The sequence below is a fragment of the Paramormyrops kingsleyae genome, chromosome 7 (assembly GCF_048594095.1).
Source record: "Paramormyrops kingsleyae isolate MSU_618 chromosome 7, PKINGS_0.4, whole genome shotgun sequence".
NCBI classification, from domain to species: domain Eukaryota; kingdom Metazoa; phylum Chordata; class Actinopteri; order Osteoglossiformes; family Mormyridae; genus Paramormyrops; species Paramormyrops kingsleyae.
Genome location: NC_132803.1, coordinates 15,320,712 through 15,344,869, shown reverse-complemented (window position 1 = coordinate 15,344,869; position 24,158 = coordinate 15,320,712). Strand labels below are relative to the sequence as shown.

General features: G+C 42.8%; 1 protein-coding gene across 1 annotated transcript; it reads left to right on the top strand.

Annotated features, from left to right (window-relative positions):
- Positions 1-3,550: 3,550 nt before the first annotated feature.
- LOC111849857 (secreted frizzled-related protein 1-like) lies at positions 3,551-22,165 on the top strand. Its single transcript, XM_023823121.2, has 4 exons — positions 3,551-3,759; positions 4,394-4,925; positions 10,587-10,667; positions 19,511-22,165. The coding sequence occupies exons 2-4, from the start codon at positions 4,400-4,402 to the stop codon at positions 19,834-19,836; spliced, it is 933 nt and encodes a 310-aa protein (XP_023678889.1). The 5' UTR covers positions 3,551-3,759; positions 4,394-4,399; the 3' UTR covers positions 19,837-22,165.
- The last annotated feature ends 1,993 nt before the right edge of the window (positions 22,166-24,158 follow it).

The following is a 24,158-nucleotide window of genomic DNA, read 5'->3' as shown; positions in this document are numbered from 1 at the left end:
CGAGTAAAGCAGTTGGATTTATACTGGCAGCAGGCTGCTGCTGATGCAAAATCTGTAGACCAGTCTGACCAGGGGTATGTCAGTTGTGTCCAGACAAGCTGCTACAGGCTGACATGCTACTGCCCACCATGTGCATTTGTGCTAAGATTACCTTGACTGGAGGATCTCAACCATAGCATGGAAGGCAGGGAGGCCGGGCACAGATAGTGACATACACAGCCACAAAGTAGATGCTGATATGATCTCACTAGGCATTGCAAGCTTGTCATAATTATTCCACTGTATACTCTAGGTGTAACTGTATTTTTAAAGACGAAACATCGTCTTCAGTGTCCAAAGCATTTGAATTGGTTGTGAATATTTTTCATTACAAAATCTATTTAATCTAGCTCGAAATGCTGTCAGTCCACTTTAACAGTAGTGCATGTGTCCTAGATGTTAATGGTTCTAGATTACTTAGCCGTACAAAAGTGTACAAAATCAGTAGAGGGATTTGCACAGTTAAGTATGAAATTTTGATGAGTTAGCAGTTAAAAAGGCCGATGAAGCCAGTATGTTAAATGGGTCTGAAAATAAAACTCCAGGCTCTTTCTACAGATGAAGATCAGAACACAATAAAAAATCTTTATCTTAAGTATCCTGGTGGAGGCAGGCAGAAAGCGCGATACTGACTTCAGATAACATCGTTTTATCTCTTTATCGCTCCCAAAAATGTTTGCATTGTCGGAGAAGCATCCCGTGTTTGCTGACAGATGGCAGTTTTGCGTCTGGCGTTCGGAACACATCTTTTGGCACCGTCCTTAAGCCAGATACACAGACAGAAGATCGCCGGAAAAGCAAAGGGGCCACCGGCGTAGCCGTCTCCCGTTTGCAGCTGGGGGTTCACGAGACTGGAAAAGCCCGAAGCTGATAGGAGATTAATTTATGTACAAAGCCGGAAAAGCCGCATCTCAATTTCGCGAACTGAACCCCCTAGTGAGGATATGCAATCAAATCATTCTTAAGTAAATTAAAATATAACAACTAAACCTTATATTCGGAGGGAGAATCTTTGCTTCACGTTATGCATATTATTCGTCTGTATTTCATATTAGTTTAATAAGCGTTTAATAAGCACGATTCCAGACAGGCTGCTGCAGCCGAAGGATGAGTGACAAAACCCGAAGCGGTGAAATTTATGGTATTCCCAGTAAAGCGGTTAGATTTATGCATACAAGCGCAGTGTTGTAAAGGAATACAGTTTCTGTTTGTAGAAATCACTGATCCCAGTCAGCGTGAGGACAGGGTGCCTGCTGACCTCTGCCTGCCCTGTCATTTAGCCACATAAAGTGATCCGCGGCCGCAGAGATGCCCTGTTAAGGAGCGCATAACTTGCAAGGGCCACGCCGACGAACTGGCTTAATAAAACACAGCCAATAGAGACACCTTAAACCATTACTTACCTCTCTTTGTAATAACCTCTCGCTCACATATTAACATTTACGATTTCTTAGAAATATAGCCTTGAAAAGCTCCGTGCAAAACACCTTAATTTTACTGGCCTCTGCTTTAATGTTTTGTGATTTCCAAGCGTTCAGGGTAGCTGCCAGCGCGTTTTGGATAGCATATGGTTTTCTACATGCAGAGTATTTTACCTAAATGAACCCCACAGAGGTTTTCTACCTTGTTCCTGTGATCCAGGGTCACACAGTCCATTCTTGTAAATTTCATATTTATTGGCATGAGAAATCTAATGCCCTGAACTGCGCAGTGATTTCGGAGGCTACACATTGCCTTTCGTAGCCCGCCTATCGGTGATGAATCTATAACGACATATTACTAATTATTGGAATAAAATGTAAGAGAAACATCTTATTAAAATCTTAGTATATTCGTTGTAAATGAGCTTTAATGATGTACTTTACATGTGTTAGCCTACATATACATATGGGTGTGAACATTCTATTAATCGTATTTATATTTTTGTTACCTATTCAATAAAGAAAACTCCGAAACTCAAAAGAGCGCTTCTTATCATTATTGCTATTATTAATATTGTTAGGCCTATTATTACAATTGTGAGACTTTAATTTTTATTACTCCAATATTATAAACAGTGTAGGCTACGTCATTGCACTTACTGTATTAGGGTTCATATAACTTAAGTTGTAGGACTCAGCTTTTAATATTTCACAATGTTATTCACAAAAACATAACCCATAATAATGATATTAATAATAACAATAACAATAATAATAATAATAATAATAATAATGATACAGGGCAGAAAATTTGTGGTTAAATTCATATTAGGTGTACCATGCATATGTCTTTCTAATGTAGGCTAACCATCTGCCGTTGACACAGTACACGTAAACTTAAACGCTTTGCGTTGGAATACATTTCAAAACAGTTTTTACGACGGAGATTACCTCAAATTTCAAATTCAGATTACTCTTAAATAGAACAACAATCGCATAAAGTCTAGAGCCGATTTTTAAGTCCAGCCCTGCAAAGACGGACAAAGTAATCAGATTTCACCTCATCAAGTGGTTCTTTTCTGCTAGTCGCTGTAATGCTCATGGTGTCAGTTGATGTAATTTGTTACCCGTTTGAAGAAAAACATGTGAACGTCATGCTGAGTCCCACGCAATGGCTCATAATAATAATAATAATAATAATAATAAACAAACAGAAATAAATGTCTTAGAAGCCTGAGCTGTGTCAGTCATACTCAGTCCTTGCCTCCTTTACGTAATAAAAACATTTTGAATGTTTAAAGCAAGCATTGTTTTGTACTCGATGGTTTGGTAAGTCTAGATGAGGTTAGTAATGACAGGCTACTTAATTGCTAGTGTTAGTGATTCCCCGGTGGAGTAGGCCTACCCCAAACCGATACCCAGAAGAGAGGCGATTTTACCACTAATACAATGTCACACACAACACACATATATATTTATATATAAAGACAAACATAGAAGCGGTGCTCACCCATGCGATATACAACCAGCTCACTTACTGTAAGATGTTTGAGTTCTTACTGAGCTCTGTCTCTAGTACCCGCGGAAAAACAATATAGCCAAACTACTAGGCTTATTTATTTTATACATCGCCGAAGACAGACTAAAACACTGTACTATAGGGTCAATAAAGGAGTTAAACGACATACACCGTGGTGATGAAATGTATTAAACATTTGTAACCTTTTATTTCATTAGTGAGGGGGAATGCAGCAAACGCATTTATACTGTCTCAGAAAGCTGCAGAAACCACATCCGGCTTGACAGATATATGACTTCTAAGTTGTTTCACAACAATAGACTGTTAATTATCGTAGTGTAGTAAAACCGAGATACTGCTGAAGCAGAAACATCTTCTCCACGAGTCCGCGGGACCCAAAACATCACTTTATTGCGCAGTTCATTTTTAAAAACGAAATGTGCATTAATCCATATGCCACCACGTCCATATTTATGATCTAGATAAACTACATCATTTGCAAATGATGGAAATAATAAAGTGCACGCCAGCCCATTCTCCTTCCCAGTGGTTCCTGGTTATTTAACTTCTCAATCTGCATTCCAGCTCATACAAATCATACACTCTTCAAAGTCGAGGGACTCCTAATAGGGAGGAGATCCAGATCCTCGGCTCGGAGGTGTTTCCTTAATTTGAATATCAACGTCGTGATTAAAGAAACGAAGGAAAAGATATTCACGTCTGTTTTGAAAGTTTGGATGTAAGGAGAACCTGCAACGGTGAGAATCACGGTTTGATCAGGTAAGACCGTTTATTTATTTTACCTAACTTCTGCCGTTTTCCCTTTTGTTCTTTATCTCACAATAAATTCTACTCCGATAGATAAATAAATTTCACGGGTTTTTCACTATTTACTCTGTCCGATGCATGCATTTTATCAGTCATGATATTCAAGACATTTAAAAATTAATAAACAGATCCAAAGTGACATCTCCGTAACGGAGTAGCGGAGCAATCGTTGAACACTTTGCGTTACCAAAGCTACATCAGTAAAATCCTGTAAGTAACCAGTAAGATCCGACTCCTCTAAGTTTCTCATAAAAAGAAAATTGCGCCGAGCGTAAACCCCGTTGCGATTTGCTTTACATAAATCTTGCGCTCTCCAGCCGTGACAATTGCGTGTTAAATCAGCCTTTTGATTTACGTGTGCGTGTCAAAAGGCAATGGCGCTCTCCTATTGGCCAGGAGGTGCTTCCGAGGCTCCTCTTGTTCTTGGGCTGCGCGCGATTTACTCTATGACACCTAGGCGGTCGGTGTGGTCGGGTCCGGTCTGGTCTGTCAGTGCTGCACAGCTGCAGAGCAGGAGCAAGCCGTGGTTTTAACTCCTATTCAGCAAGTTCTCCACGCTCACTTTGACATCACTCTTCCCCTGCAGGAGCAAATGGAGTGCTCTTCGCTTCTCCTCCGGAGACCGGCTGTTCTGATTCAGGTCCTCGTTCTAACACTGGGCATAACATGCACCCAGACCTCCGAGGAGGAATTCATTACATGGAAGTCATATAATCCCCCCACCTATGGGAAGAAGCCTCAATGCATTGACATCCCCAGTGACCTGAAGCTATGCCACAATGTGGGCTACAATCAGATGCTGCTGCCCAACTTGCTGGAACATGAGACTCTGGCGGAGGTCAAGCAGCAGGCCGGCAGCTGGGTACCTTTGGTGCACAAGGGCTGCCATCCTGGCACGCAGGTCTTCCTGTGCTCGCTGTTTGCGCCCGTGTGCTTGGATCACTCCGTCATGCCCTGCCGCTGGCTCTGCGAGGCTGTTCGTGACAGCTGCACCCCTATCATGGAGGCGTTTGGCTTCCCCTGGCCCGAGATGCTCTCCTGCAGCCAGTTCCCCAAAGACGAAGAAATGTGCATCGCCATGAGCCGCGCCAACGCCACGGATACCTCTGGATCTGCAGGTAAGGTCCGACTTTCCCTAACAGCCATTCTGCACCAGGTTAAACCACGTTGGAAATGCCTGTTTTGCCTTTCAGCAAACCTGCAGTGGGTCATGTGTGTGGTGGTATAGGAAAAATTAGCTGACCAGACTTATACCTCTTTGTTTGTGACTGGATTGCAGGGTGTGAGTGGCACACAGTACGATTGATACTCAACCATTGGTACTCATCCATTGTTTGTTTACTTGCAGGGTGACAGATTCTCAGTACTTTTAGTAATGCAGATTTACGCCTTTACTCAGAAGCACATAAGCCTGAAATTGTGTGAATTTCATTTTCAGGCATGTATTTCTTACAAATATTTCTCGCATACTTTCTTGAGAAATGCCCTTTACGTCCATGGCAGTGGCTTTAATTAAGGGTCAATCAGAAAATATTTTTTATGACAGCATTTCTACTAAATGTGTTTTAAGTTGTGTTTGACAGTTTTTAACACCTTTTTCCTGGGGGAGAAAGGGTCACCAAAACCCAGGGTCCTGAAAGGCCGTTTATGAGTAACTGCCTGTAGTAGGTCAGACAGGGCTCTGTCACTCTGGCTAGGAAGGGCACGGATGTTCTCATTGGCCACACAGCAGCCAATTATTTAAAGTGTCCAGTTCTCACCGCCTGTGATATAAAGTCTCCGACGTGGTTCGAGGCCTACAGTGTTTCCTGGAAGCTCCTTTCCCGATCCTGATTTTATTTTTCCTCCCATAAGTCTCATCTGAAACCAATATTATATTTGTTATCTAAACAGCTGGTAGTCATTTTAGTCTTTTAGCAGGCTGCTTTGGGCGGGGGGGGGGGGGGGGGGGTTGGTCATCTGGTCATGTGATTTCTTTGCGTTTGCCCACCTCCTGTACCAGAACATGGGCAACTACAGTCGAGCACGGCACTCAGTGCTGCTGGATGTAATGTCAGGCAGGAGCTGGATTTCATTACCATGAGGGAGTGATTCAGATACGAATGGTAACTTTCCAGTGGTCCCCTTGGAGGACTGGCAGAAGGAAGAAGTGAGGGACAGTGTTTGTTTGTGATTCACAACTGATGACTTTGACATAACAAACATGAGTGTCTGTAAGAACTCAACACCATAAACAAACCATAAACAAACATCAAAAGCTGAAAAGGGAAAATCTAATTGGCCGGTAATGTTGGCCAGTTTTGGGGCTATGTAGGTCATGTGACTTTCCCATGATGTTAAGACTCTAACTGTGTTCAGGGCTGTTTGACTTGTTCAGCCATTCCACCTGTGTTTATGTTTCCCAATCTGGTCCCTGGGGATCCGCAAACAGTTCACGTTTCAGTTCCGGGAGCCGGAAGGAAGCAGAAATGTGGACTGTTTGGCAGGGAGCTGGGAGGAAGCAGAAATGTGGACTGTCTGGCAGGGAGCTGGGAGGAAGCAGAAATGTGGACTGTCTGGCAGGGAGCTGGGAGGAAGCAGAAATGTGGACTGTCTGGCAGGGAGCTGGGAGGAAGCAGAAATGTGGACCGACTGTGGGTCCCCGAGGAGCGGATTGGGAAATACTGTATTACAAGATGGGTATCCACCACTCCTGCACACAGGCTCCAAGCTTCCACTCTCATAGCAAAATATATAATGGTACAAAAGGTCCCCACAGCTTGGGTGATGGAGATACATGCATTTGATGACATTTGACAGAACTGTATTCGCAGAAGCTATGGGTGGGGCAGGTGGAAATTGGATCAATGAGCTGCACTTTCGTCCAAATTGCATGTGGCTCTATAGTAATTAGCAGAATGCTGCTTTAGGTATCTCACAGTCTCATCCTTAACCATTTTCGCCTTGTTCCTGTGTTGGGCAAGCAACAGGGGCCATCGGTGGGTGATAATTTATGCAAATCTGATGCAGATGGGAAAATCGCACCTTTTTAAGGTTCAAGGAGCTCTTGTTTATCAAAGCATTCAACATGCTGACGCAAGCTCCACCAAACGGCGCATCCCAGGTACTCAGTCAAAGGCGTCAAGTCATTTCCTCATAAATAAACAGTTTTACCGTGTTTATTTATTCAGACATCATTATCCACATCCTCCAGCCTATAGCACTTTGCTTTTTCATGTAACTGCGTACAGGATGAAGTTTGAGGGTGAGCAACTGGTCCACGATACTTAACCAGAAGATTATATCTGTATTTTGGGGATTTAGAAAAACATTTTTCATTCAAGCTATGCTATCTGCTACCTAAGTTAAAATACATTTGATTCAGAATTGACGACCTTACACAGTTCACGTGCTTTTTTTTCTTTTGGCCTTCTGATCCGCCATGGAGCATTGCAGTTAGAAATTAATCCAATTTACAGCCGTGTGGAGGGAAGCGCAGAGTCGTGTGCATTTTACGGGATGCTATGCACACCCAGTGGGTATAAGGCGGAGTAGGAGCTGGTTGTGGTCATGGCTTTAGCAGTGTTTGGCTTTTGTCCCAGGTGATAATGTCAAAAGCGGCCGTTCATGTGTTTGGTGGTCGTCACCAGGCCTCACTCTGCGTTCTGTGAGAAGGGAGGCACTCAGCAGTGGGGGGGGGGGCAGCAAACTGAAATGCAGGCCTGAGAGTCGATCCCTAGTGTGTCTTTTCAAACAGGATGATGGAGGGAGGGATGTGACCCTACATCCTGCTGGCCCGTTACCTGATGCAGGGGGTGGGGGGTGCTGGGAGGATTTTGGACCTTGGAGATGCGTGTGTGCCTCAGACTATTGATGTATGTATCAGACATGTAGCCACGGAGTAAAAATTAACCCCTCCCTGCTCCGGTCAGCAAATTACATGTGTGGGTGTGCGCTTTTGTGAGGATGTACATCAAATGATCCGTGCCCACCTGAGCTTCATGTCTGTGTGGTTAAAGTGCTTCTACATGCTTCTGTCTTACGTGTTTACATCTGCTTATGCATCTTGCTTGGAGTTCACACGGGGGGTGATTTTGAAACCTCCTGTGCAGGTACAACAGCAGAATCCCGAGAAGTGAACCTGAAATGTCTCATCTCAAGTCCAGCCTTTCACCACAACGCCCCCACAATTCTGTAGCATTGTGTTTGTGTTTGTGATTTGACACAGTTTCAAAACATTGTGCCTTTCCTGTACAGTAGTATAGGCCAGCAGATGTAAAGATGTTTTTGCGTCTCCTTGTTATATATTTCAGGGCAACAGGAAAATACAGCTGATGGTTCGTAGTTTGGCTTTTTTCCCCAAAATAATTTCCATTCCGTGTACACATATGATTTGAAATCATAATTTATCTAGCATCTCTGGTTCCAGAACTGCAGCTCATTTAACGCAGGTGGTATTTGGCTCGGCTAGTCCGGACGCTGTGCCTGCAATCAGAAGGGTTGCCAGTTCAAATCCCAGGTCGGCAAAGTGACGTCACTATTGGACCAGTTGCACCATGGACTGTCTGACTCTCCTTCCTCAATTGCACGTCACTTTGCGTAAAAGCTTTTGCTAAATAAGTTGATGTACAGTTGAATGTGACACAGTTTAATGCACCTATTCATGAAATGTGAAAAAAAAAAAATGGAGAAAGCTTGGAAGAAACACAGCTGACATGGACTAGTGCTTCTGCGTGTTTTCTCAGGAGGAAGTATCAGCGTGTAATTGTATGCATGAAAGCAGACAAAGGGGAGCGTGCAAAGGGGGCAGCCTGGGCTTGTGTGTCGGCTTAACTGGACAGGCCATTTGTCCACGTCTCATACCGAGTCCTTCCTTAATTAGCATGCTACTCACTGGGGCTGTTAGCCGTTTAGGCCCTTGATGTCTTTATCACCCTGTTGACAATGACATACTCGGTTTAGTGTGGAGAACGGTTGAATCCAGCAGGCTCGTGCCCTCCCCCATCCGCCGTGACTGAACTGGGACCTTGTGTATTGCCTCTCTTAACACCTCCACCACCTTAACACCTCCCGTAAGAAGCAGCAACCCTTAGTTTAGAGAACTCTTGACACTTTTTCACTGTCACCAAAAACCGAGCCATACCGCAAGGCGTACTATCAGGGCTGAAAGCGTGACCCAACCAAGCTGGTCGCGTCACCATCATCTGATTGGTGCACAGAGATACCGCTGTTCTGCGCATGGGCTATCTGAAGGAAAAAGTGTATATTCTTTATGTTATTCATTATTAGTAGTATTGCACATTGCGAGGCATTCCCGATAACTTGGAACTTGAAAATTTTCAAATGGAACTTACTCGTGATGCATATTTACGCAAGCTAATGCTAATGTTTGATGCTAACATAGCATGGCGATCGTCACAGACATGCTAGCAGGATTTTGGTTATACATCACTGTTGCTCTCCTAAGCTGGCGACACCTTCACCGAGCCGACCCTTCTATAGTGGAAGCCCGAAGCCTGCTGGAACCACCCTGTAGCTAGTGTCTCTTCACGGTACGGTTTGGGTACGGCTTGGTTCCTGTATGCCAGTGGAATAGTGCCATCTGAGAATGACCCAGTGGCAACAGAAGTACAGTAAAAGGCACATGTGTGTCCCTGCATTTTGGAAAGAAGAAAGGAAAGAGAAAATAAAAAGAGAAAAGTGAAAAAAGAAAGAAAGGAAGGAATAGAAGGAGAAAGAAAAGAGGGGAGTAATTGTTATTATTATATTCATCAGACAGGGAAAATATGACTAGTAACACTATAAAGCTAAGGAATGCCGACGTCTGACTGTCTTCCTGAGTCTGTCCTCCTGCTGCCTCTTGCTGTGTTCATGTCTGATTAGCAGAGCCCATGTAGTCTTTGTTAAACTAAGCCAAACCTGCCCACGGTGCCTCAGTTTTCACTCATGCTGAGCAGACTGCATGTGATTTACGAAGTGAGCTGCTGCCACAGCTGGACATCTTAATTCAGATGCGATTCAGTTATGCGTCTTCAACTGTATAACAGCAAACGGCAGCCTGGGACTTGGACAGCCTTCTAATTCTACTTCTATGCCCTTAACTGCCATTCCACCTGCTGGCCCTAGTGGGTAATGCTGAACTATGTTTGATGCTGTAATTCCTATAATTCTGCTTCATCGGTGAGTCAAATCAAATAATGAACACCGAAAAAGGAGTTTTGGAATATAAAACTGCAAACTTTAAATGTTTGTGTGTATGGAGGGCATTATCTTAACGAACAATGCAGTAATAATGTGCAGTTTCAGGCACCTTCAGAGGAGCCTGATGAGGTGTCCAGCTCACATTGGCACACAAACAAAGCTCCAGGGCTGCTTTACTGTTCACTTCCCGAACACACTCCTCCCAGCTTGCACAACAGGGGAAATGCTTTCCGAATTTCGTTATGGTATCGCAGAAGTATTCAGGATGAAACCTCTGTGCCGGAATGAGTCTTGATTTGGCAAATACTTTAAAACATAAACATTTGAAGTTGCTCAGGGAGCCCACGTACATTAGCATGGAGTGCCCCCCCTTCCCCACCCCCATTTTGGGTGTTGATGTCAGCGGGCGGCACTGATGAGGGTGCTAGATTTGCATCCGCCGGGGCAATCACTGCCTTCTGTGTTTTGGAAACCTGCTGGTTTGTATAGACCAGTCAGCAGGACGGAATAATAGAGGAGCGGCAGCCCTGTGACTCCCCCCTACCCCGTCCCTCAGCCCCCCCCCCCTAACCATATCCCCATTTCTCCCTCTTTCACAGCCACAGAGCCTGTCTGTCCACCATGTGACAATCAGTTGAAAATGGACATCATCCTGGAGCACGTGTGCGCTAGTGAGTTCGGTAAGTCATCTCACCTCCCCACATTTCCACGGCAGGGGAAAGAGCTTCGGGTGTCGAAATACATCCCAAGAACAGAGGGCCCTCATAGCCTTGAGTGAGACGCTTCACCTGACTTGCTTTGGTGAAAATTTCCAGCTGTATAAATAGATGAAATTGATTAAATGTTTATTGAGCAAGAATATAATGATACTTCATTTCACAGTTAAGGCCCTTGCTCAAGGGCCCAATCATTATATGGTTACTTTACTGGGCATGGGACTCAAGCCAGTAACCTTCTGGACAGAACCGCAGACTACTCACCCACAATCATACACAACCCCAGCTTTTGTGCCACATCACCCAGGTTGCTGGTGAAGTGTGGGGCATTACCCGTCACATGCTGGGAATAATGGGAGGGGCTTTTTGGGGAAGATCCAGATCCTGTTTGCTCAGACAGATGAAGTCCCACCTTCGATGAGTAATGAGCCGAGCCATTTCCTGTAGTAGGCATGTTTCACTTCTTTAATTAACGTGACGCAAGCATTTTCATAATTACCGATTGGGTTTGACAGTTTGGCCAGTCAGCTCAGGACGAGAACAAAAAAAAAACTGGGATTAAACCTAATCCTGTGAGTTTTGATGGGTCTGCAAGAGGAAAGGAAGAGAAGATTAAAATGGATCACATGTGTTATGACCTCAGCAAGGTAACAAAGGACCAGAGGAAAGCAAAGATACCAAACTTTGTTGTGTTTGAAGGGCTTAGTGCCTGGTGCTGCCTACTTCTCAGGGACATTAGGGTGACTTCACAGACAAAGAAGCTCTTTACCCCTGATGGCACACTGTCTATGGAGAACGACAGATCTGGAACCAGAAAGAACTTCATGAGAGATCAAAAAGAAACTTAAAATGTTTCTCTTCCCCATCTCTTGGCAGTCCTCTCCCCCTTTCCCCGCTTAATGATCCCCCCCCACCCCAACCTCCTCTGCCCAGTCAAGTGAGATGCAGGAGTGTGGAGGGCTGCCTCTGATTACCGAAGAATTTACGAGACTTTGAGCAGTCTGAAGTCGAGCCATTTCATCAGGTCTCAGTGCCTGGCAGGTCTGGCCAGGATGGGGGGGGTGAGCACACCTTCTGCCATGGTTCGTGGAGGCAGGGTAGTGTGCATGATGTACCTCAGTCTGCATTCCCCGAGATGCCATGTAGATGTTCTGCTGCCAGGTCACCTTCCACGGTGAAGTTCCAGAGGGTTAAGTTGACTCTACCTGCAGCTGCAGCCTGGGGAATCTTTCAGTGATTCTTTGGTTAAATCCGGGATTCACAGCACAACCAGTTTTAGCAGAAGTTTTTACCCAAATACGCTTAAATAAGACCCTGAGATACATGGGGGGCATGAACGATCCCAGAGGTATCCAGCATAGGGGCAAAAAGATATCTGAGTACTGCATATGGAGAAGGTGTGAGTGTTGGGAGATGCAGAGGGAACACGCTGCTCGTAAGGGTCACGGTCTGGACAGACTAGCTGTGGAGTCCCTTATAAGTTTGGGGTCATTAACTGCAAGTTACAACCCCCACCGCTATTTGGGGCTTGTTCTGTAGCCTTGATAAAGGCATGTGATGCTCCATCAAGCTCTTTAAAGGTGTAATACCCTGTGACGAATGAATTGGGTGTAATTCCCCACGACACTTACACCCTTCATTAAGCAGCTGTCCCGGGCAATAAATTATGCCCCCCCCCCCTGGCATCCCAGCAGCTTTTACTCACTCCCATTTGGCCACCCAGGTCAGTTTCCACCTCCTTCCCAAGATGCGACTTACATACAAACATGCCGTCCAATCACTGAAGACTTACTGGGCGGGCCAGGGCTTTGGGGGCGGGGCATGGAGGGACTTTTTTATGAAGAGATGGTGACAGAGAAAGTGTGATGTCATGTAATGGAACCAGAATCCCATTTTCAGCATTGTGTTGCTGTGTCACTGTGCCGTATATGTGATTTCCCTCTTTCGTCCTGTTACCATATCTTCCATTTGTTTTCAATAATATGAATCATAGTTATACAATAGTCCAATGTGTGTGTTTGTGTTTGTCCCGCTTTTGGGTTTCGCGGCGACGTACAACACGCACACCCTTAAAACCATGGTGAAATATGGCAGCGAGCGAGAGCATGGCATGCAGGAGACGGAATGGCACTTTTTAAATACCTCCATTCATTGTCTCCTCATCATCCCCCCATCTAATTGTGAGGGGTAGACTTGTGCGTGAGCGTGCTCATAGATATCATTTTTTCTAATTAATTCAAGGTGCCAGGCCACAGAAAATTCTGATTTTGCACAATAAACTCATATTCCATTTGTTTTCAGCAAGAATATCGGAACCTATCATCTTTCCGCTTTGTTTTGCCAGGAATGTTCTTGCTGATTCTTTGAGCAGAAATGTTGGGTGCCTGGACATTACCCAAGGACCCAATGGTGAAATTACTTTGCTTGGCACATGATTCAAACTGGCACACCAGCCCATCTTATATCATACTATCAGCCATTGTTGCTCTGTGTCATTCTTCATGACTGCTCCATGACTTGTGCATGGTTGATGCATGATTTCCAAACACAAACAGTGGATTTTAATACATTTGATTTATCATTTGGTGCTTATGGTCTTCCAACGCAAAATCTGTTTTTTTTTTAATTTTTTAAATAAGGTTGGTTTTAACATTTGGCCATGGAAATAGCATATATTTGGTAATAGGCAAACTATTTGGTCACACTAACAATGTTCAGTAATTGGGAACATTGATGTGTAAAAGATCAAAAAGCACAGCTCAATAAAAACGTCATTTTTGTTCCAATTAGCAGCTCGCTTACAGGTGAAGACGTCTACAAATGAGCCAAGCAGACAGACTCCCAAACAAGAAGCTCTGTTCCTATGCTGGACATGAACAGGCCTGATGAACAAAAGAAGCAACACTTATAAAAAACAGAGCAGTTTGCCAGGCTAAGATTATTCCTGCCATATGTAGAATTGTGGGGTTTAGCGAAATCAGGCTTTGAAAGAGGAATTGTGGTCCACCATTTGGGCTCTTGCAGTGACAGCTCGTTTATGTTATTGGCACAGCTTTGGCATGCCCCAGTGCCTGTCTGGTGGCATGTGGGGACATGCTGTGTGGCAACAGCCCCCAACTCGACCCCAAAACTCCATTTAGTATAGAAAACTAGTAGTAGGTGTGACCTAAAGTTGCACAACTAATGAGTTAATGACTTAATAAGTAGTGTTGCACAATGAATGATCTAATGATTTAACAAGTGATGCTGTACCATGGATGAATTACTGTGGCTTGGAATAGGACTGGGCATCTTCATGTAGGGGAAAGAGGTGATGTGATATCAGACAGCACAGTGTGCTGCTCCGTCTTACTGCGTCTGGCTGTGTTGACTATGTTTTGCTGTGCATTTAAATATTTTTGGGCACGCATAATTGTTGTGGTGCATTCATTTTGATGTACAGGACACTGCCATGTGTTTCACTGTGTTACAGTGTCCTGCAGTCCCTGTGTTCCAGTTCGGTACAGAGCGATGCAGTCTGTTTTCCTGTGTTACAGTGTATTACAGAGCACTGCAGTATGTTTCCTTGTGTTACAGTGCATTACTGAGTACTGCAGTGTTTCCTTGTGCCCTCCTTACCTCACTGACACCAAATGCTTAAACAGCCTGCCTCTCTAAGGGCCTTCTGCTGCTGTTAGTGCATCACAACAAACGTTTATGCTGTCCTTAAGCAACATGGCTTTGTATTTTTGTTCAGTTACTGGGCACGAGGACACTGGTGATTTCTACTCACCTAACATGATGCCTACGCAAGCCTCGGCTGGGATTTTCAGGCCAGGTTTAATGCTGAAGGCTGTTAACAATGAAATGAAAAACACTTTTCAGAACTTGACCTGGACCGGAGTTTGGCTTGGATTTGTCCAAACAGAACTGGCAAGGCTGGACCTCCAGGCAGTTAAGTCCTACACTATAAAAATGTTACAAGAGTAGACAGTGAGAAGGTTCATTCAAAGTCCAGGCAGAAAGGCCCATGCGGTGTAAGAATCTTAAGCTCCACTGTGAAGAAACCTCATTTTTAATTCTTTACTGGGTTGCCAGTGGTACCACAATTCATTTTAGTTTGAAGGACACAACTAAGTGTTACAGCTCGAAAGATAAAAGAGGCACAGTGGTTTTCTTTATTATTATCCTCCTAGTCCAGTAAAAATAGTACACGTCTCGTTACATCACACAAACATTTATACACACAAAATTAGGTTCAAGCTTTACAATAATATGAAATGTATATGACTATGAGAATGTTCTCTCCACAGCCAAACAGTAGATCCTAAATGAAATTTCAGATTATGATGTGATGCTCAGGCCCTGACACCTTCAGGGTATAAAGCTGGACCAGTAAGGTAGCTTGACAACGACCAGTTTAATGAGATAACATGACCTCAAAATCTCTATCTGCTACACCATTAAAATTAAACTGTAAAATTCCTTCAGAGCAGTTTTATTTCAGTTTTTATTTTAATTTATCCAGATCAGCTTATGTCAGAAAAATTCATAGTCTTTTAAAGTTTAATATATAATATAAAAATGATTCACTCGAAAAAGCTGTTATTTTTATTGTACCATGTCTTTGACGGGTGAATCATTTAAGGGGTGAATGAAAACAAAAGTTGGTGTTGCTTTAATTTTTGATTTGCCTTTAGAAATTCCTGAAATTAATTGCCACTGTAACCAACACAGGGGATAAAACATTGTGCAAAACTTCATTGTCAATTTTTCTTGCTAAAAGGAATAGGTGCATCTGAATTTCGTTTTCAGCTCTTGATCAAAATAAATTAAGGTTTGTTGTTGGCACAGTCGTATGTATATATATCTCTGCACAGTCTAGTCTACCTCTATAAATGCATGCTGAACTACGGCGGGGATCTTATAGGTGCGTAAATTATACTCCCCCTCTGTTCTGCTTTATTTCTGTGGCTGGGTCTCATCTAGCAGTTTTCATTGAACCAGTTTCAACATAGTTCAGCAGAGACAACCTGTGTTAATCTGATTAATATCAGTTCATTTAAATTAAAAATGCAACTGTCGTGTTATTAAATTGTGATGCTGAGACATAAATATGAAGCCGAGCACGTACAGAAATGTACCACTTAGTTAGGTTTGGCTGTTTTTCCCATAGAAAAAAAGGCGTTGTAGTTTCTGTATAACAGACAATATTCAATTCAATTCTTTTATTGTCATGTGTACAAGTACGAGTGCCGTGTACAATGAAATGCTTGCTTGCATAGGCCTAATCATAAATAGTTTCAGGTGCACAAATGTAGTGTCAGTATTGGTAATGCGTTATTTGCGAACTTTTTTGTTTTGTATGCAATACTGTGTCAGGTATTTCACTAAAACAGTATTCATTGCGCTGTAGGCAAAATGTTTATTGTGCGGTAGCAGATCGACAAGTTTAATAAGTATGACGTTAGTGCTTAGAATTACCACAGGCGAGCTTTAATGGTACATTTTTAAGTGACCGAGTCATAGGCGTTTTAAAAAACTAGCTGTTTAATTGGGCTGATTGGCAGGATGAAGACATCTGCGAAGCATAAACATTGATTCTAACAGGCTTTTTAAAATACCCACTTGGATGTGGTCATGCTTTAATGCTCGGTGTTTGAGGGACATGTTTCCGTATAGTCCAAAACAAGATGTATATTTAAATTTTATATGTATCTGTACACGGATGTGGTGGTGCAAAAAATAGGGAGGAAAGGATGTAAAATGTGATAATGAACATTATGTACAGTATCTTATGCTGAGACACACACCAAGGCGGCTGTTTTGTAATGTGCACTGCAGAATTACCACTGCAAACTGGTTCAGGAAGCCAGCGTTTGTGGCCCTGTCACCCTCAGGAGTCATTCGCCGATCCCCGTAACTTGCCGTCTGCCGCAAAGATAAGTTCATGAACTAAACTTTCTGCTTTCGGCTGTATTTTTGTTAATGTCACATTTAGTCAAAGCAAAGCTCTGTCATTTTTATGTGGTTTACAATGTTCAGCATTACAAGAATCCAAACAGAATCCCACATATTTAGTTTTTTTCAGGCAATAAAATGGGAATAATGGGTTGTAAAATTTTATTCCCCATAGACATATTTTATAAACAAGACTAATGTATTAAAAGCAAAAGGCCAGTTTTATGTTCATGAAATAATATATCTTTACTCAGATACCTTATGAAAGATCTTTTTCAAACATAATTTTGGGATGGAATTCTCCTTTAAGACCAAGGAGATGGATGCCTATTGTAATGAAATATTAAATTGCGTTTTAAGAGTCTGGATTTGGACCTCAAGATTTTGGCTGCTAGGGTAGGTGTCACTCCAGAAGATAGCTGGTTCTATAAAAAGGTCAAATGTATGCTTTATATCTCTTAAAATGGTTTAAAGTGTTTATGCATGGCCTAACGGTAATGCAGTAAGAATAATATGTTAGTTTTTTTTCTTCACACTGTAAAATGTTGCTTTAGTTTTTCATTTGGCCATTGAAAGTGGTCCTGTCCCTCTGACTATAGATACATCCCTTGGAGGTGGATGACACAGAAGGTCCATTCTCTGCCATGTGCTCTGGAGTTCACAAAAGAACCTGGCTCTCTTCTACCCCCTCACTATGCCTGCAGATGAGGGACCTCGTCGTGGGTCTCAGACCCCAGCTCTCTGGGCTCAGGTCATACTCAGAAGGGCGGCTTGAGGTCACATATGACAAATAGGTCCTCATTTGCACCAAACCTAAAACCACAGAACTTTAAGCACTTTCCCAGAAAATTGAACCTGATTATGAGTCATTTGTTTTTACTTGAAACTGTGATTGATCCTTGTGTACAGTGCTCATACAATCGAGAGGAAATTCCCCCCTGTGTAAGGACAGCTTTACCAAACAAAGAGATAAGTGTTCCAGACTAATGTTTAACATAACACTGCTTAGCACATGATGGATTCCCAAGGGGGTGGGGAAAACTCCGGAGATTCAAGGGCAGTCATTGGGCCCTTGTCAGGCCATGTGTCAGTCATACTCATCCTTACTCACCAGGTTCAACTGTCGAACAAGCAGCCGCTTAGGTCTTAGGCCATATGATAATGAAAGCATTGGCAAATTCTGTCAGTGATATATATCTCTTACTCTGCATTTAATTTCAATGGGGGTAAAAAAAGGTTAAAGGTGACCATTTTTATGAATGAAGCTCCAGGGGAACGTCATTCTTGTGATGGAGCACTTCCTTGGACGGGGTGAATGTTTGATTTGCTTGCAAGGAGAGGCTACTGTGTCAGCTTCTGTTCAGGTGGAGGGTTAGTTATTGAACCATGGGGGCCAGGCTTGGAGGATGAGAGATTGAGAAATGCTGAGCTTGGGGGTGGGGGGATTGGGCAGGAAGTTGGTTGAAGGGATTATTTCCATTCCTTTTTTGGGTTGAGGAGAGCTCCTCAGACTGGAGGGAATGAAGGAACTGTGGCATGGTCTTGTGACAACAAGAAATTAGAGGGCAGGAGAGATTAGAGGGACCAGAAGTGTAGATTGCCTTTCACTGTTGAAAGGAAGCGGAGCCACAGTGAAGCAAGCCAACCAAATTGCCTGGCGTTTCAGATAACACCTGGCCTGGTCCACCCTGATATGTTTTAAGGTGAAGGGTCATCAGATAACTATGTGGTACATGGCCAGGTTAGCTCAGAGGGACTCATGTTATGTGTCTCATCTTCGTTCCTTTGTTCCGATCCTGGCATGTCCAGGCTCTTATTCAACGACCTCAGGGGAGGCAGGACTCTTCAGGCTTTCAGCGGTTGATATGGGAGATACAGGGACATATTTCAGGTGCTGATCCCTTTGGTTACATTACGGCTGGAGGTGCTGACAGACCTCCATCGGGAAATAAATTCCCCAGATAACGGATTCCACCTTGATGGTTTCTTCATTGTCAATTCAGTCAGAAAACAATACCAGATACCTACCTCTCACTCTCACCCTGTTTCCTTAATTCTCTGTCTCTTTCCTCTGGGCAGAACTCCTTTTTGACTGATTGAGCCCATTGTTGAACTATCTGGGCTTTGGTATTGACACCCCTTGCACGTGACCCCCTTTCACCTTCAACAGTCTCACGTGAAGACCTTTGCCCCCTTCTCCAGGATCATGCAGCTCGCATTCTAATTAAAGCACTCCCCTGAGCCACATTACCTCACTATATCCATTGTGCAACTTTCCAAAATGACTGGAATGTTTATTCTAAGGGAGAGCTTCTATAATTGATCTCAATGGTCTAAAATTGACTCTTTTGAAAGCAAGAACTTATGTGTTTGTAAGTGAACCTTTAACAGCAGCTTTGAACAGAGTAATATGACCCACATTACAAATGATACCCTTGCATGCAACCCGAGAACTGAACAGAAAACCTAGAATTTGCTCAACCATCCTGTGAAGTTGATAATCGAATAGGAATGATGATATAGTTCATGTCTGAGTTCTGACGCCTTAAGCATGGCTTCCATCATGAGTATTATTACTACTATTGATAGAGTAATTTCTGACATGGTGGCTGGATACTTGCTGATGACTGGAAAAGACCCTGCATGAGACAGTGGGGGTTACTGAGAATCCTCATTTCAAAGCCAGTGTTTCTTTATACACTATGAGTCTGAGTGAGCTTGGGGGTATTTTGTAAGTGTAAGACTTTGATGACTCAAGCTTTGATAATTTGTACTCAGCACTTGTAGAGCCCTACTTCTATGGAGATCTGATCAGAAGATTACCTCATTCCTGATGCCTGCTTCTTTTTTGCTGTTTTGTCTTCTAGCCATCAAGACTAAAGTTAAGGAAGTGAAACTGGAAAACTCAGATCGCAAAGTCATCCTGCATAAGAAGAAGAAGGTATTGAAGCTAGGAAGCTTGAATAGAAAAGACCTGAAGAACCTGGTGCTCTACCTGAAGAACGGGGCTGACTGCCCCTGCCAGCAGCTGGACCACCTGACCAACAACTACCTGATCATGGGCCGCAAAGTGGACAAGAAGTACCTTCTGACGAGCATCCAAAAGTGGGAGAAGTCAAGCAAGGAGCTGAAGAAGGCAATGAAGAGGCTGAATACCCACAAGTGCCCAGTTTTCGAGACAGTCTTCAAATGATCAGCTGTTCTGCCATCTTTCGAAAGAACTTGCACAACCTAAAACATTCTTCTTATGCTTCTTATGTTTAAAGTATATATAATTATATAAATATTCAGATTTTACTCTTGTAGCAGATTGTACCTTTACTGTGTATTCTTGTAAGTCTGTTGACCTTTCCTTGATTGATTGTATCATACCATGTAACTTGGCAGAGATGTGACTGCGTCCCACATCCAGTGGTGATGTGATGGTGCCAGACGAGGCCGAGCAGCCCTACCTCCTGCCTCCAGCGTTTTCAGTCAGACCAGTGTTGGACATTATTGCTAACGTTAAAGCAAACTTGACTCTCGTAAGGACTCCTCACTTGATGGGCACCTTTTCGTTTCCTGTCAGTGTTTCTTACCTGTCAGTTCTTTATGTATTAACAATACTTACAGAAGGTTTGTAGTTATACAGATAGTATTCTTGCTGTCTAGTAGCAGGCTGTTTAATTAATGAGTTGAAAAGGAGCAACTTTGTGTCTTCTGTTTTGTGGTTTGTCTAGACATCAGCTCTGGAGGGATCAGTTAGGCTTGCTTGGTTCGTTTCCAGTCACATCTGTTGCATTAGTGGGGCCTTGGTAAGGGTGTAATTGGCAGAAAATGTTTTTATTGTCATTGTTTTTCACTTGTGCTGTCCTTAAATAACATCAGGATTATATGAATCATGTGACATGAGACACTATTCACACAATAGACAACTATATATAACAGTATAGGAATACAGCCTGGCTAGTGGATGTTTCGCCACTTTAATACATGCTTCACTAACACTTGTTTGTTCTTATTGTTTTTGTTTCTTTTCTGTGATTCACTGTGACTTGATTTTCTTGCTTAAGGGGCTTGATGCATAAAATTAGTGCTGCACTACCATTTTATTTGAATCTTCTGGAGGGGTTAGCTTTCATTTTTTTTCTGCCTGTCTGTTTGTGTTTTCCATGTTTGTTATAAAGTACCTGGCAATACTGTGAAACACTGTTAAAACTTTTTTTTTTCCCTGAAAACTGATTGTTTATTGCCAAATCTTTATTCCAGTTGTTTCCAAAAAGTCATTATCCTATTGGAAATAGTGACTTGGCAGGAATGCTGTTTTTCGCTTATGCATGAAATGGTTTGACGGTAACCATTGTCGGTGTTCATTAAGCAGAAACAAACTAGTTAACCAAAGGTAACCAGGAAAAAACTTGTGGTATCGTCAGGGTCAGCTACACTTTTGGCTCTGCTGGGAATTGTGACTATGGGCAAATAGTAGTTTCAGGAGAAATTGATGCCCCACAAGTTTATGACACAATTCTGGCAACTCTATAGTGATGCCCTGGGGAATGGAAAGGGCCACCCAAGTTAAGACTTATCCTGTGCCTTTATCCGGTAGTTGCTGAGGTCAGGGTAGCACTGAATAGCATATCTTTTCTTCCATCTTCAACCAAGAAAAGCTGCCAGGTGAACTTTCACATCAACAGCCTGTGACCATGAGGAGTTAATTGGTGATGGGGTCAGTGTCAGTGACCTCACAGTCTGCCTCTGTACTCACAGAGGGTTTAATGCAAAGACTGTGAAGGCTTTCAGAGCGGCAGTCACACACAGACTTTTACAGTGGGTAAAGGAATTTTCGTAAAAACCCTGAAAAAAAAATCACCTTTGTTCATGATTAAAGCCCAAACTGAATTTAGTTGCTGACCATTGGCTACCAAAATGCAGTGAATGTTAGTGACTCCCGTCTGGTCAACTGTGCAGTGAGTATCATAATCTGGTCTTAATTTGGTTTATAACTGAATTGGTAAGAGAAACACATGGTAATAAAAAATATGCTTTGTAATGCATTCCCATTAAGAGTGTATTGTTGAATAGGGTCAAGTTCACAAACTGATGGTGATCAGGACTTTGGGGTTTATATGGTGGGGGTGTCCCTGTTAAACTGAGGATACACTTTATTTAGGCCTGCAGCATTATGCAAACACCCTGTGGGTCTACCCTGAATGGCAATGGGGCCTGTTACTGTCTTTGTTGCTGACTGTTGGATTGTACATGAAAAGTTTAACAATTATAAAAATGTTGAAAATCATGGAATAACTGTGTGGGCCTTTCCCCATGAATTCAGTCTTCCATGAGCAGTTATTGTATGACAATAACAAAGAGTTTTTCTTTATTCCTCAGATTTAGCTCTTTGGGGGCTTGTTAACTGCAATCTGCCTGGTTATGTTTAGCTGTTAGGTACAATAACAGCATCAATACCCACCACGTATCATTCTGTCCTTATCTCATATACCATTGTTTGAATGTAAATTAAAATAAATAATTCACAAAACAAATGCTAAAAGGGACTGTTTTAATTTGCACTTCATTTCAGTTCAATCTGTAGGTTAATGAATAGATGAAGAAGTTAGTATAGTTAGGATATATTTAATAATAAAATAATAAAATAAACTTATATACGATGAAATAAACTTATCATGCAAAACATGCATATGCCACAGCACTGATTGCTAGAAATTAAGACTTCTGGTTTAAATCTTGAGGACCCTGCTTTGAGAAAAACGCTCAACTTGAACTATAAATATAAGCGATACAAATGCAGGGACACTGGGAATGCCTTTGGAGAAAAGTTTAAAATCTGCAGCTAATAGTAAAATCACAAAAATATGACACTGATACCAAAATATTGGCTGTTTTCAGTGAAATGTAGAAATAGATGTTTAATTTGCTAAGGGCATGTTGACTGGATGAAACGATAAACATGGCACTAAAAGAGGAAAACAAGGCAGTGATAAATGTGTTTCGCTACCACAGCGCTCTGCTGAGAGGCGCGTACTCCCGTGATGGTGTGGAGACAGAGGCACCGTGTGCTTACGGATGTGCAGGAACCTTGGGCTGGGGGGCCCCCGCTCCTCTGCTTTTCAGGGGGGCTCTAATGTAAAAAGTAATCTGTCAATGTGTGTGGTGAGCTGCCCCCCCCCCTGCCGAAGCATTTGGTGAGCAAACAGCCTGCTCATTGTGCTCCTCTGCCTCACTGTCGGCAGCCAAGCCGTCCTGCCTTGTAAGAGCCCCCGCCGCCATATGCAGCTTTTTCTCGGGGAAAATAAATAGGCACAGTTAAGCTGGTAGGTGTCAATGCTAGCTTTAGGCGAAAATTTTGCAAACTGGCTACTCATTTTACTGGTCTTAGCCTGGTTCAGTGTCTGTTCCAGACCTGGACCTAAGCTTGGTCATAAGTCTGCTGCTGAGCCTGCTCCAGAGCCTGCACCTCAGCTTGGTCCAAAGCCTGGTCCAAAGTCTGGCCCTGAGCCTTGTCCTGAGCTTGGTCCAGAGTGTGGTCCTGAGCCTGATCTTGAGTCTGGACCTAAGCTTGGTCTTGAGCCTGGTCCAGAGTCTGGTCCTGAGTCTCAGGGATTGAGGCAAATTCTTTATGACACCTTCAGGCTTCTGATTGTAACTGGACTTATCAAATTCTTTATGAGTCATTTCTTAAGAAACTGATTCGTAAGCCTCCACCTTCATAATTTTAATGCTAATGTAATAGCAATTTAAAAAAAGCTGTAAACTTAATTGTTTTATTACTAATGACATGTGGATCATGTGCATGTACATTTGTGTGGAGTTGTGGAGTTCCCAGATTGACTCCATGTACTTGCCAGCTTAATTCTTTGAGGCACGGCATGTGATTCTGTAAGTTAGGACTGTGTGCTTATGATTGAAAGGTTTCTGGTTCAAATTCCAGGGTCAGTACAATGATTTCATTGTTGGGCCCTGAGGAAGGCTCTTTACCCCAGTTGTGCTCGGGACTGTTTGATCCTGCTTTCTCAGTTATGCATTGCTGTGGATAAAATGTCTGATATATAAACAAACAAAGAAACAAATAAGCTCTTGAGACAATTAAAAATTTAACAGAACAATTAAATCATTCCATTTAAGGTTCAGCCTATACTGCTGTTTGAGGCGCTAAAAATAACTTCATTTGTGAAAACATTCTGGTAACATTCTTCTTCTCATAGGGTTTGTACCTTGTAAGTAAGACCTTAAATATTCCTTGTGTCGCTGACATTTGTCAGCTTGTGGAAGTGGTAGGGTGTGTGGGGCTCTGGCTCCAGTAGGGGGGCACACTTCATGTGAAGCCAAAGTGACCATTCAGCTCCTGGTCTTCAAAAAGCCCTCTCAAGGTCTGTGCCTTATATATGACTTTGAAACCATTCTTCCTTCTCAAAAATGAAAAATAACAGAAATGTAATTAACTGAAATCTTCCTCATTGATGTGAGTGACAGTGTTATGCTCAGCTTAAGCAAACGCACAGGTAGATACAATCAAAG

Excerpts from the sequence above, each read along its gene's own strand:
- LOC111849857 (XM_023823121.2), top strand. The coding sequence starts at position 4,400 with ATGGAGTGCTCTTCGCTTCTCCTCCGGAGACCGGCTGTTCTGATTCAG. Across the intron at positions 4,926-10,586 it reads GGATACCTCTGGATCTGCAG|CCACAGAGCCTGTCTGTCCA; the intron begins GTAAGGTCCGAC and ends CCTCTTTCACAG. Across the intron at positions 10,668-19,510 it reads CGTGTGCGCTAGTGAGTTCG|CCATCAAGACTAAAGTTAAG; the intron begins GTAAGTCATCTC and ends TTTGTCTTCTAG.